Genomic DNA, 13,712 nt, shown 5'->3' on the forward strand with positions numbered 1-13,712 from the left:
CTGATGAGGCAGTGCATCGCATCGTAGATTACATGTATCGCCGCCGGGGGCAAAACCGACAGTTTACAACACCCCGGATATAGAAACATTTGTACGGAGCCATAAATTTACTGGGCTGGCAAGGCTAGGTAAGGTAGTCAGTCAGTCAGTCCAGATGCTTCCGCATTTCACCCAAGGGGTAAAAAGGGTAATATTTCCTCCCCACGTCTCTGACAAAAGACCGAGGTGGAGCGCTTGTCTCAGAGGTTACAGAATAAAGGCGACACATCTGTGGGGCGAAACGGGATGGGCCACCAACCGGTCGTGAATTAAATAGCCCTTCGCACTGTACTGAATAAACTGCGGGAGTACTACGCTGGCTGCAAGCCGGGTTGGTGCAGCGAATGATGTCTTGTCGACCAGTACCGTACCGATTAATCATTACCTAAGGTAACTTTCCCACTCCCAGACTAGTGAGACTACAGTATCTACTTCGTATCTACCGGTATCTATCAACCAACCAAAGGTACCTCACATCACCTGCCCCTTACCGCCTGCCGCAGCGTGTCATTACTCGTCTACCTACCTTACTCAACCTATCACAGCTTCCTCATTCTTTCTACCTAACCTCACGTACCTAATTAGATGCTAGGTCCAACAAGAATCTCTGCTGCAGTATTCTGTGCAAAGTCATCGCCTCCTTCTAGACTGCGGCCAGCATTTCGAATCGAACCTTTTTCTTCATTCCGCCAGCACGTGTTCTTTACTACTTCGGTACGCACCATGGCTCCTCCACAGTCGGCACACGAGTTCTTGGACTTTGTCAACGCCTCCCCCACACGTGAGTCCCCCGTAACCATGCTTTCCGTTGTCGATCCAAAGAAACAAAATTAGACAATCTTGATGCAGTCTGAAATGTGTATAAACAAACTCTAGAGAAGAAAGGACTAATCAGTAATCATCATCTCACTTCCCCCACTGCAGCTTACCATGCCGTCGCCAGCTCGGCCGCCCTGCTCGAAAAGGCCGGCTTTGAGCTGATCAAGGAGCGTGACAACTGGTCCCACTCCCTGCGTCCCGGCGGCAAGTACTACCTCACCCGCAACGGCTCCAGCATCATCGCTTTCGCCATAGGCGCCAAGTGGCGCCCGGGGAACCCCTTTGCCATGGTCGGAGCCCACACCGACTCGCCCACTCTCCGCATCAAGCCCGTCAGCCGCAAGACAAACTCGGGCTTCTTGCAGGTCGGCGTCGAGACGTACGGCGGCGGGCTCTGGCACACCTGGTTCGACCGCGACCTGAGCATCGCCGGCCGTGCCCTCGTCCGCGACGGCGAGGGCCGCTTCGCCCAGCGCCTCGTCAAGGTCGACAGGCCCATCCTCCGCATCCCCACCCTGGCCATCCACCTCAACCGTGCCTCCGAGTTCAACCCGAACAAGGAGACGGAGCTCTTCCCCATCGCCGGCCTCGTCGCTGCCGAGCTGAACCGCACCGGCGCTGCAGCTGCCAGCAGCAAGGACGACGGATCCGCCGATGCCGCCAAGGACGGCGACTACCAGCCTCTCAAGGCCATGACGGAGCGCCACCACCCGTACATTGTCGACATCGTGGCGGAGAATGTCGGCGTGTCCGTCGACGACGTCGTCGACTTTGAGCTCGTCCTGTACGACACGCAAAGGTCCTGCCTCGGCGGCCTCAACGACGAGTTCATCTACTCTGCCCGCCTCGACAACCTCAACATGACCTTCTGCAGCGTCATGGGCCTTATCGAGTCGGTAAAGTCTCAGGACAGCCTCGACACAGACTCGTGTATCCGCCTCATATCGTGCTTCGATCACGAGGAGATCGGATCCACCTCGAGCCAGGGTGCCGACTCGAACCTCCTCCCAGCCGTCATCCGCCGCCTCTGCGCCGTGCCAGCCTCACGCTTCGCCGACGACGCCTCGAGCGACAAGTCGTATCACAAGGTTGAGGGCGACGATGACTCGGCCACGTCCACGGCCTTTGAGCAATCGCTCGCCACGTCGTTCCTCATCTCGGCCGACATGGCCCACTCGGTTCACCCCAACTACGCCGCAAAATACGAGAGCAACCACTCGCCCGAGATGAACAAGGGCACCGTCATCAAGGTCAACGCTAACCAGAGGTACGCCACCAACTCGCCTGGCATCGTCCTGCTGCAGGAGTCGGCCAAGATCGCCGCCGTCCCGCTGCAGCTCTTCGTCGTGAGGAACGACTCCTCGTGCGGCAGTACCATCGGTCCTATGCTCTCGGCCAAGACGGGCATCCGTACCCTCGACCTGGGCAACCCACAGCTGAGCATGCATAGCATCCGCGAGACGGGAGGTTCCTACGACGTGGAGCACTCGATCCGTCTGTTTGAGGCCTTCATGAGCAACTACTCCAAGCTCGAGCCCAAGATACTCGTAGATTAGACTTGTACTGTCCCTTCTCGAGGCAAACCTCGAGACGGATAGTGTTGTGTGGCTAGGTCTGTAGGTATTTGACCGCTAAACAAAGCACGATTGCAGATAAGCAAGTTCTATATATGTTCATCGTGAATTCAAGCTGATGACTAGGCTGTTTACTGCGAAGCAAATAACTCAAATTACTCGGTGCATGTATTGATATTGTTTTTTTTTGATCGAGGCAAATCAACGTCGACGTCTCTCAAGGCGTAAAAAACTTGGCAACTACATCTCCTGGACACGTCTATTGATGTGATATATAATACGTTAGGCCAAAAGGTGGCACAATCTTTTGTTTCTTTTATCTTTCCTAACTCGCCAGTCAGAAGCGCTGCTTGGAATATGTTCAAAGAAGAAGAGGAAAAAAGGTCAAAAGTCAAGTGGGGATATTCCGCCTCCGCAGCCTACACATCCGTCCTCATTATCATTGAAATACCTGATATCTACCCACCCGATCTGCCATACGGAAATTCCTACCTCCGGTTCTTGATTAGGTTTTGTAGGTAGTTTCCAAACGTCTTTTTATCGGTCGAAGTGGTCATGCATCGAAGGAATTCGGTCCCGTCGATACCTAGCGCAGGAAATAGCGAGGACTGAAGATGGCTAATAAAGGAATTGCCCGTTTTCACGTAAATGGCCTGCTCCAATGCTGCTATTTCGTTCAGCACCTGTTTGGACTGGGCGTCCTTGCTCGGGTTGAACTGCGGGTCTTGCAGCACCTCGAAGCAGACAGGGTGGAAGCGTTCAATCATAAACTGGTCGAAACCCGGAATTGCCGGGGTCGGAGTGCCCGTGGGAGCTGATGGATTGGCAGAGATATTGGCCACATCCGGGCCTCCCCAGACGCCCACGATCCTGTACAAAGTGCAGAAAGCAAGACGGCTAGCTACCATGTTGACATGACCACCAGTCTTGGCCAAAGTCACAACGGACGAGATGATCGACTCAAAGAAACCCTGGTTCGTTTCACTGACCAGGACTGCCCCCAAGTCATTGTCCAGGATGATCTGCAGGAAAGTGAGATATTCCCTCCTCAGCTCCCCTAGTTGGATCTCGTCGTCGGTGCCATTGATGGGCTCGGCGAGCCCCCCAAAGACTCTTTGGAGAAGTGGCGTGAGGAGCAAGTTGAGAACATCGGAAATCTCCGTCTTGAACCCATAAACGACCTGGTCTAGTAGACGAAGGAACATGGCCATCTCATCCTTGGATGAGCTTTGTGAAAGAAGACCCTCGATCCACTGCGGAAGCTGCGGAAGCACGGCCGAGCCAAGGACGTTGAGCAGTTTGGAGAAGGCCGAGCGGCAGGCGGCGCGGATATCCATACGAGAATTGAGCTGCCCAAGGGCAATCAAAATGGCCTCGGCCGCCCTGGCAAACTCAGCAGACACAAGCTTGTCGGGTGCCTGTCGCTGGTGTCCTGGCTTCGCATGATCTCCAAAGCCGTGGGCCAAAGTACCTAACGCCATGATGACGTGGTGAATCTGTAGAATGGCTTGTGCATCACCCGATTTGGCTTTCTCCAGATGGTTCTCCATGTCTCTGAATAATGGCTCCATTACTGACCTTGCATACAAAGCCTGCTTGTCGACCGGGGTGGCCGAAGTGGATGAAATGTAGCCAATGGCCTCAAACAGGTACAACTGGCTGTTGAAGATGGCGTCGGCGGAGTTGTCGGTTTGGTCCGATGACATGTCATCCTCGGAGCCGTCTTCCGCAGAAACTTCGGCCTTGATAGGCAAAAGATCCGCGATCGATTGTATTATCGTCTCGGCTACGTTGCCAACCTGAGCCCGCAACTGCTTCACGAACCTGTGGAACAGATACCAGGACCGCACTCGAAACCTTGTGAGATCGTAATGGACCAAACGAACAAAGTTCTCCAGCACTCGAGGGATGTAGGAATGGTTGGTCTCGAAGAAGACACAGTAACGAACACAGACCTCCATGTACTGGAGCAGAACTGCTGGGTGGGGAAAGTCGGCGATAGCTTTGTCACGGCCGAGTTAGCTTCCGATTTCGACAGTGATTTTGACAACATCAAATCAAGTGGCAACTTACATGATTCTACCAGCTTGCGCATAATGACATTCAGCCTCTCCGCAGCGTTGCTGGATGGTTGACTTTTGGCAGCCAACCCTTGATTGGGCAGAGCCAATTCCCCAAACTGGAGCAGCTCGTGCAGCGCGAGATCTATGTCCCGCCAGTCCATCTGTGCACCTCGCTCGTCCAGGTTCTGTAGCGTAGTTGCTACGAGATTGCTCATGACGTCGATGAACAAGTTCTCGTCCACAGCAGCTACACTCTTCTGGAGGTTCTGCAGGCGCTTACGTAGCTCGAGGAAGTCGGCCTCCTCTTCAGCTTCTTCGCCTTCGAACCAGTGTGACGTCTCGTCGAATCGCATCTTGGCGACAATGGCATCCATGATAGGGCGCAGCATTTCTCTGTAGCTATCGGGTAGCTCGGGGACCTTGCGCAGAAACGTAAGGATATCTGTAAGGGACGGGATGACTGTTGAGCAGACCTCGTCGTATTCATCCGAGAAAAGACGTAGCAGCAGCGGTAGGAAATCTTGCAGATGCTGTCCAGCCTTTGCCCGGGACTCCTCTCCCACAGATCCGTCCTCTAGAACCTTGACAACATCCGTAACGACCACATTGACCAACTTTGCCACGGATTCTGCCAGGTCACTATCGTATCTGTGAGTGCCACGGAACTGGCTCAGGGGTGGGCTGGCGACGAGCTCCGAGATGATTTGACGCAGGTTCAAGAAGCTGATGAGCTCCGTCTTGTCGACGGGCTTCATTTTCTTGCCTGCTATCTCGGTGAACGCCTCGATTGCTGCGTCTCGGACCATGTCGGCTCCACCTTGGGGGTTTACACATCCGATAAGCGGGAACAGCAAGTTGAGCATGTCCTGGGTGATTACTAGGGATATGTCGATCCAGCTAACCCACTTGGCCATGACCTTTAGTGTGTGCTCCAGGATAGCGTCGTCCCGTCCGGTATACTGCGAAAGCAAATCCTGCCACGACTCGACCACCATCCGCATATCCCGTTCTCTAATGGCATCCTTGAGCTCGGCGTTACGCTTGCCTTCGTTGCCCTGGCGGGCCAGCATGTTGTCGGCGATCTCATCGTGTACGGAGCCTAAGATTCGCAGGTACAGAGTAACACCCCGGACGTTGTCCCTCTGGCGAGGATTGCCCTCCGACGAGGCCGTCAGGGCAAGAAAGTCCGAGAGGAAAGTTTCCCAGCCTGATTTGTACAAGCGTGCAAACAGATATGTCAGAGTCTGTGTGAGCTTGTTCTGCAAGCTGGGAACATCTGGCTCATCCTGAGCACCCGGGCCATAAGTTCGCCTGACATAGTCTAGCAAAGAATCCTTGAGGAACGCGAGGCTGGCAGCGTCGAGCTGCTGGACTTGCACGGCCAGGTTAACGATCTCGAGAGACACAAGACGAACCACGTCGGCCGACCGTGGTGACTTGGTAAAAAGTGTTGAGCATATGTGCCAAGCAGAGGGGTCTGCTCGAAGCTGCTGCAAGAACTCGAAGGCTTGGCTCTTCAGAGAGGGGTCGGACTGAGGGTCCCAGGCTATTTGGATCGCGTTCTCGATCTATAGCGACCGACGAGGCAACCACGTTAGCCACACATTTCGATTCTCGTCCGCCATGTCGACATTAACTGTGCCGCTGGAACTGCCTATAGTGAAACAAGGAGGCCAGCAGACAAGAACAAAACCCTTACCTGCGCATCCATATTGCCTGGTTACGCCACAGCCGGCGAGAGGAATGGGAGTTTTTAAGTTTCGAGAAGGAGGATGGCGAATCGGCGGGAATTTGCCTCGTGGATATTGGGGGTTTCCAGTTTTAGGTTATCCAGGTTAGTCAGCTGCGGTTGAACGGCAGCCCTTTGCTAGTTCATCCAGCATAGTTGGGACTCTCGGGCGGTGAGGTTGAGGCGACTACCTCCGCGCGCACATGTCTAATAGACAGACACAAGCTTGGGAGGTAACGTGGGACTTTTGAACTGGGGGGGAGATTATGAAAAGCTTCGGCTCGGCACCCAAGATAGGCGGGGGGGTTGAATGGATAAAATTCGCGATGGAGAGTCGGACTGAACAAGTCAACTGATGTGTCGACGCTTTGATCGGGTTGTAGACCGTTTGTAAGTTGGTGATCGAGTTTTTTGTGCAAAGAGCGAACCCCCCTCCAAAGTCGTGCGAGAGTGCGGGAAATGATGCGACTGGGAAGTATCCTTGACTGCTGTAGGGTTGACGTTTGATTTTGTTCTTTTTGCTGGTCCCAAAAGGCGGGGCACTCAACTGACTGCCACTTCGTCACGCGTGTAATTTTTGTTGCTGGCTGGCCCAGCTAGCTACGTTGGGTTACTACGTAAATGCCCGCGCACAAGTTCCCGTCCCACACCCCGCCAAAGGGGGTTCCACATTTGGTCATGGCAGCCCGGCGACTTTGCAACCAGATACCCGGGTGCAAAAAAAATATTCAATGGAATGTGTAAAACCAAGTTGTGTCTTTATGCCACTTTGGGAAATTCACAAATAATCTACAGGTAGAACATCGCAAACGCACATGTCGGGACACCCCAGACGTCAACCGTTACGAATGAATAATAAAGGGTATTTATTGTTTGTGGACTGGTGGCAGCCCTCCCATTACGGGATAATTATTGATGCATTTCGTGACCAGTCATTTCCTGAAATTCTCTAAAAGAGACTCCTTCTCCTTCATCCTGAAGCATGACGACCTCTTCTAACAAGAGTTTACGAGGTCTTCTTCTTCTTTTTGGGAGGCTTCTCTGTCGATGCCTCCTCATCGTCGTCGTCATCATCATCGTCTTTACCACGGCCACCCTTGCCTCCATCACTCTCCTCATCAGAGCCAGTTCCAGAACTCTCGTGGTCAGAGTCGTATTCTTCAGCGACGTCACTTTCCGACTCGGTCTGGAAGTCCTCGTCCACACTCTCCTCGTCCTCATCGGCCGAGCCCCGATCGGCCTTGGGTCCCACTTCATCGTCCGAGGAGACCATCGCCTGGTCGCGCATAGCGGCCAAGAGGTTGGCGTCTTCGTCGATCTCGTTCTTAACCCGCAGCTCCTTGGCCTGGAAAAACGTCTCAAGAGCCTTGAGGTCCTCACGGTTGATGTTGCTGAACTGCGATGAGCCGCCGCCCTTCATGTGAATCGTGATGTCGAATGTCTGCGTGGCCGATACTGCACCGCCCACACGTGAAAAGGTGACGGACTGCGTCTGCTCGTACGAGATGTATGTTGCTGGCTTCGGCACAAACATAAAGGCCTTTTCCAAGCAGTACAAGAATCCCTCGCTCGCCTTGATGGCGCATTTGATGCCGAGCTGGCCACGATGTCTATAAGGTAAAAAAACAAAAATAGAAAGTCAGCAAACGTCCCAAATACTCTGGCCTGTACTCGATCAAGATTTCATCTTACGTCTGGAAGCTCTTCGCTGGGGCCGTTATCTTCTTGTTGGCTAAGCCCCTGAAGATGTAGGTCACGACTTGATGTAGTGGTTGCTCGTAGTGGCCCTGGAGCTTGTCCTTGTACTTTCCATTCAACTCCTCCTCGGCCAGGTTGAGGTCCAGCGTGACCTCTTCGTCCCTCTTGAACTGCATTACAATGAAGGGGTAGCGGGTCTGGCCCTGCCGCAAAGGCGGGTCCAGGCCGATACAGATGAGGAAATGCATCTCATCAGGCTTTGGAAGCACCATAAACTTTTTGATGGAGTCGTACTGCAGCTTGTAGTCGTACGTCTTGCCTCGCAACCGAAATGATGAATCGTACATGTCGATATCGAAACGACCTCTGATTACCAGTGTTAGCAACAATCACTCCAGAAGCTAAGGGTAACCCGTGGGGGGGGGGGGGGGGGGGGGGGGGGCGCTGGGATGGACAAACCTTGGCGTGAGGTGCAGAACGTCCAGAAATGTAGCGATGGTGTCTCCGGCAGTCTCGCCAATGTCCGCCTTCTCGATCAGCGTATCGTAGAAGAGCGTGACGGCATTCTTCTCCTCCTCGTCCGCATCGCTGCCGGCGTCCTCACCCTCGGCCTCCTTTCTCGTCGTCGTGCCGGGGATATAGAACCTGATCTCAGTGAGCTGATCTTTGCTCGCCGTAGGTTTCTTCTCCTTCTCGCCGTCGACGCCGAACTCGACCGCGATCTCGTTGCGGCCCGCCAGGTTCGTGTTTGAGATCTCCGAGTACGGCACCTCGAACGAGGGCCGGTTCTGGACGTTGAAGGTGAGCTCCGCCTTGCCAAATTCCGCCTTGCCCCAGTTCCAGCCGCGCAGCGAGTGCTCCTTATTCTCCAGGTTGTGGCTGTACCAGTTCTTGAAAATTTTGCTCAGGCGCTCGTAGTCCTGCGATCGCACACACAAGACCGTCAGCAGATGCTCTCTTCGCTTGCTGGTTTCGCTGCTACACGCCTGTGAGGATGCCGCTTACCTCTTGTTGAAACCCATCCAATTGAATGAGACCTGAGTTACGCTGAAGAATTTTGAGCTGGTAACCTTTCGCTGCTCGGCTCCAGTTTGCGCCGCCAATGTTGCTTTGATCCAGGGTGAAAGCATCACCTCCGCCGGCAGGCTTCCAGCCGAGACCGTTCTCAGCGAACCTGCATTTTCCCGACTCCCTCGAGAGGTCGAGATAGATGTTGTCGAAACTCTCACTAACAATCACCATGTTTGTCAGTATTCCGATCAGATGCGAAGGGCTGCGCACACACAAGCTCCAAATGATAGTTTGGTGCGCGCTTGGGAAAAACAGTCACCTACACGACAGACATGTTTTTTTTTTGTGCGCAAGCAAGGCGCCCGGGTTTATATCCTTCTCAGCCGATGTTCGAGTGATATCGATTGATATGATGCTCGATACTGACTGCGGACGGTGTTGAGGTTCGATGATTGATGGGTAGGTGAGTAGTTTGGTGAGCAATGCCTTGCTGCACTCTAAATTTCATGGGAGGTCGCGTCGGCAACGGATTTTGGCAATCGAGTGGACGCGACTTTAATGGAAGACCCACATTATTCAACAGCCTCACATGGCCTCTTAAAGCTGCCATTTCACATGACAATCTTAATCGCAACTACATCAGTCAAGCTTGCCCTGAAGACTATAGTTTAGCTCTGGAAATAGCTTTCGATTAGCTATGCGCACCAGATCAAGATATAACTCATATCTGAAGAGTTAACATTATCTAAAAAAAATCCCTTTGTAGCTGTATTTCAAACAGGTCCAACCGTCACCTCACTTGTAATTCAACTCCGGGTTCGCTCGAAAGTTACACTGACACCTGCACTCGGGCACCGGGCACTCGGCATGCCTCGCGAACCATTGCCGTGCGTGATCCAGATGTAGGACGTGTTCGCACTTGAGGCAGAAGGTCGGGAATCGTGCTGCAAGCTTCACCTCCGGGTCCGCAGACGCCTCGGGCTTGTCCGAGCGCGGCATGCCTACAATTTCCAGACACACGACGCAACGAGGCAGGTGTCGCTTGCAGGTGGGACAACTGATTCCGGCGCTGACCATCTTGGCCGTCAACGGGTTCTGTTGCTCCGAGCTCGCACCTGAAGCAGGTGCCACGACGGCAGTGCCCCTAGACATGGACATCTCTGCGTCACAGTAGATGCACCGCAGCGCGATCTGTCGGAACGGTGGGCTGATGGTGGGCTGGCCGTCTCGTTTGCTTTTCTTGGTGCTCTCAACCTCGAACTTGGTACGTTGAAAGTAGGCCTTGTGTCTTTGCAGATACGCCCGGTAGGCTCTGCGCCACGCTGCGCAGCGGTAGTCGTCGACGTAGCGGGGTGCGCAGATGGACATTATGAGGATCGCGCTCTGCACATCGTGGAACTTCTGGACATACTTCGCCAAGATTTCCACCATGTTGTCGGTGATGCCAGTGAGCACGATACCCGATATGTCTCCCGTTTCGATGACATCTCGAACCTCGGCGGTCAGCCACTGTGACAACTCCTCATCATTCAGATATCTGACTGCAACGTATACCCGCTCGCGCAGTGGTAGAGAACGTTGGTTTGCAATGGTGAGCCAGCCACGGGTAGCAATCAGGGACGAGATTGCCCTTAGATATGGATCTTCTTGGGGAGCGATATTCTCGTCAAAGTCGAGATGTTCTTTGGCCAGATCGTTGTCGCCCCGCATCATGAGCTGAAGCGCCAGCGAGACGAACATCAGTTCCGGATGTTCGGCGCTCGCCCTTTTGAGCAGTTTTATCGCATTCTTCGTCTCTCCCCTGAACAATGCATGGGCCGTAGTCATGGTGTGCCAGGTACTAGTCTTCTCAGAGGCAGGGATCTGCTCAAACTCCAACAGGTCCATGGGACCTGATCGGCCCCAGCCACATATTGCCAAGCATAGGCGCCGATGATGTGCCTTTTTGGTTTCGGCGCAATCGAATTTGGGAAGTGCCTGTTTTGAGCAAATGGCGCTGATGCTCCGCTCCCACGCTGCTGAGTCTGGTAACGCAGTGCCGCCATCCACCAATCTGTTTGATGGTTTGTTCCCTGTATGAATCCAGTCAGCATAGCGCACGAGGTCTGTGGCGGTGGTCAAAAGTCGAGAAGGCTCACCGAGATCGCTAAACCATATCGTGGCAACTCCCATGTAGCTCAAGTCCAAGGGTGCGGCCGTCATCCCGCTATCCTGAGCAGCATCCTCAGCGCCTATATACTACCTAGTTAGCCAGGCTCAGAAATTGACGCATCGACATATCTCACCTGCAATCCACGCCCATGTGTCTCTCAGCCAAGGGTCATCGGCTACAATCTTCCGATTCCTTTCACAGTCAAAGAGGTACATCTCTTTCGCTCGCCAGAGCATAACATGGTCGATAAAGAGCTGGGCCTCGCTTGGAAAGCCAAGAGTGAACATTGTTGTGGCGAGAAGCTGCTCGTGGCGTTCACGGTAGGTGATTGGATGTTCGCCATCATGAGTGAGATGGGGCCAGGACTTATCGGTGTTCCTCGATGGCACGCCTCTTTGGAGCCCGTTCAAGGGGAGAGCGATTTTTGCATATTCTCTCAATATCCTCAGTTTTTCCGCCACGGTTGTAGCTGCCCTGAAGGAGTCTGGGAGCGGCGGAGAGTCCTCTGCTTCGAGGTCTTTCAAGTGATAGCCCTCGTGAATTGGAGATTGTAGCACGCTGGCAACCACTGCTTGTGCATCCGGTTTGGGCTCCTGGAAGAGTGGTATTTCGGAAAGTTCGTCCTGCACTATCTTTGGCGCAAGAATCTCCCCCGCTTCCTGCGGTTCAAACTGTACAAGATCATGATGATCGCCACCAGCTGGATATTGTCAGCGCTAAGACAGAAAACTTGACCTGGTCTGGGTGAGGACTCCTTACTCTCCAACCCTCTGTTTGGTGCCTGCCATGGGGACAGTTTATACGGGTAAGACTTTGTAAACGAGGGAACCTCCAATATCTCAAAGTCACTGTTGGCCCGTAGCACCAACAGTCTCGGCTGCTGTGCAGCGTTTGAGTTTGTGACCCAATCGAAAGACACGATTCGCTCGTTCTGCTTGGCGGGATCCAAGAACTTACTATCCATTTCATTGGATTTGTTGACTTCCAAGAGTTCAGGGCTACCTTCAACCCTGTAGTTGTCGTCGAGACGTTCGGGGCTTGTCGACATGACTTTCAGCTGGCCGGTACGGGATAGCACTGCAAGCATGCCTCGCCTGTCTCTGCAGTACCGCATAGACCTGATGAAGGAGGTCGTGATATCACCTAAGCTGTCGTTTGATTCGAGTCCCAGAGCATTGTTGAGCTGCAACGCACCGCCCCAGGGGAAAGATGGCTGATCCTCCGTGGCTGTGGTGTAGGACGGAGAAGCATGGAACCTGCTGGTCGCGCGACGGTCCCAGACCATGATTCCGGGGTTGTCAAGAACCGACGAAGCAAAATAGTTGGGGTCCGCATAATCGATTGCAAGATTGTTACAGCAATGGGTCCGGAAAGTCGTTGCTCCCGACGAAGGATCTGTGGGACAGGGGCACAAAAATTTAGTCTAGCGCTATTCGCAGCAACCTTATCTGCCAAAACCGCCTTACGATATCTACCAAGTGTAACTTACCACGTAGATCGTGAATCCTCAGACCATCTCGCTTGGCGCCGATGACCAGCGTGTTTGGATTGTCCTCAAAGAACTTGACGCTCGATACAGAAACGCCCATTTCATTCTTGTAGACAGGGTCGGGGAACTTCAGGCCGTCAGGCAGTCCTCTAGGGCTCGCCTGCGTAATGCTGTCTAGCTGGCTCACATCCCACACGTAGAGACTGTGATCACCTCGGGCCCTCTCCAGCCCGACCGCTAACTTTCCATTGGTGTTAAAAGCCACGGCCTGGCAAGTTCGAGGCGCTCTAGGCCTGATGGCTGACATGGCCTTGGACTCTCCATCGATCCTCAGTATGTTGACATCGCCGCTCGAGTTACCCACGGCCAGGATATCCGGCAGTGTAGGTGACCAGTCGTAGGTCGTCAACAGAGGGATGTTGTCGTACGTGAAGAGCTTTTTGCGATCGAAAGCGCCATTTCTGGCATTGCCAGTTGGCTGATATATATCAACTCTTGGATTCTGGAGACTAACATGGAGAAAATAGTCTCGCGCGGCGCTTGGGTACCATTTTATCAGCCCTGGTTCTGGCCGGTCACCCATGGCTAGGCGATTCCCCTAACAAGCGGGGGACAGGATTTTCACGTTCGAATGGAATCGTGCACATCAAATCCTTCGTCGTGATGCTCTTTGTAAGTCGTGGGTCGGATGATGACCCATACAAAGTGGTGGCTACCCGGGTATGTGAACAGCCATATGCCTATTCAGTCAGGAAATCTCTCTCCTGTTGATCAGCAATCGCGCGGCTGAACCTAAATAGACGCGCACATCGCAGTCCCCTCTAAACTGAAAAGGATGGTGAAAGTGGTCTATGGTGTCTCACGGACGTAGCAAAAACGAAGTGAAAAAAAAATGAAATAAAATTTATTTGGTTTTCTGTCTGTTGGCAAGGTAAGTTGATGCGGGCATACCTAGGTAGGTAGGTAGGTTGAGTGTAAGGGTGCAGCTGCGTTCCTGGTAGGTCAGCTCGAGGGCTGCCGCTGCCCACACTGACGGTACAAGGGTAGGTATTCCAGTGGAGGACATCGGATGCGGGGGAGATAAGATAAGGTGGCTGCGCAGATGGAATTTTTGATCACTTGTACGCAGGCAGTCTCG

At 53.4% G+C, this 13,712-nt stretch overlaps 4 protein-coding genes across 4 annotated transcripts; 1 reads left to right on the forward strand and 3 right to left on the reverse strand.

Moving 5' to 3' along the window:
* Positions 1–385: 385 nt before the first annotated feature.
* On the forward strand, positions 386–3,213 carry MGG_10126 (aspartyl aminopeptidase). The gene is made up of 2 exons (XM_003713727.1): positions 386–820; positions 964–3,213. The coding sequence occupies exons 1-2, from the start codon at positions 625–627 to the stop codon at positions 2,412–2,414; spliced, it is 1,647 nt and encodes a 548-aa protein (XP_003713775.1). The 5' UTR covers positions 386–624; the 3' UTR covers positions 2,415–3,213.
* Positions 2,601–6,802, reverse strand: MGG_10127 (exportin-T). The gene is made up of 3 exons (XM_003713728.1): positions 6,195–6,802; positions 4,506–6,063; positions 2,601–4,434 (listed from the first exon to the last, which is right to left on the reverse strand). Exons 1-3 carry the CDS (start codon positions 6,204–6,206, stop codon positions 2,921–2,923), a joined length of 3,084 nt encoding a protein of 1,027 aa, XP_003713776.1. The 5' UTR covers positions 6,207–6,802; the 3' UTR covers positions 2,601–2,920.
* A 280-nt stretch (positions 6,803–7,082) lies between these two features.
* On the reverse strand, positions 7,083–9,511 carry MGG_14751 (FACT complex subunit pob-3). The gene is made up of 5 exons (XM_003713729.1): positions 9,257–9,511; positions 8,928–9,150; positions 8,382–8,842; positions 7,917–8,288; positions 7,083–7,834 (listed from the first exon to the last, which is right to left on the reverse strand). Exons 1-5 carry the CDS (start codon positions 9,265–9,267, stop codon positions 7,231–7,233), a joined length of 1,671 nt encoding a protein of 556 aa, XP_003713777.1. The 5' UTR covers positions 9,268–9,511; the 3' UTR covers positions 7,083–7,230.
* Positions 9,512–9,630: 119 nt separating this feature from the next.
* MGG_14752 (uncharacterized protein) lies at positions 9,631–13,558 on the reverse strand. The gene is made up of 5 exons (XM_003713730.1): positions 12,575–13,558; positions 11,845–12,480; positions 11,219–11,785; positions 11,072–11,164; positions 9,631–11,005 (listed from the first exon to the last, which is right to left on the reverse strand). The coding sequence occupies exons 1-5, from the start codon at positions 13,155–13,157 to the stop codon at positions 9,729–9,731; spliced, it is 3,156 nt and encodes a 1,051-aa protein (XP_003713778.1). The 5' UTR covers positions 13,158–13,558; the 3' UTR covers positions 9,631–9,728.
* Positions 13,559–13,712: the final 154 nt, after the last annotated feature.

Source organism: Pyricularia oryzae, chromosome 2 (assembly GCF_000002495.2).
Source record: "Pyricularia oryzae 70-15 chromosome 2, whole genome shotgun sequence".
Classification (NCBI taxonomy): Eukaryota; Fungi; Ascomycota; class Sordariomycetes; order Magnaporthales; family Pyriculariaceae; genus Pyricularia; species Pyricularia oryzae.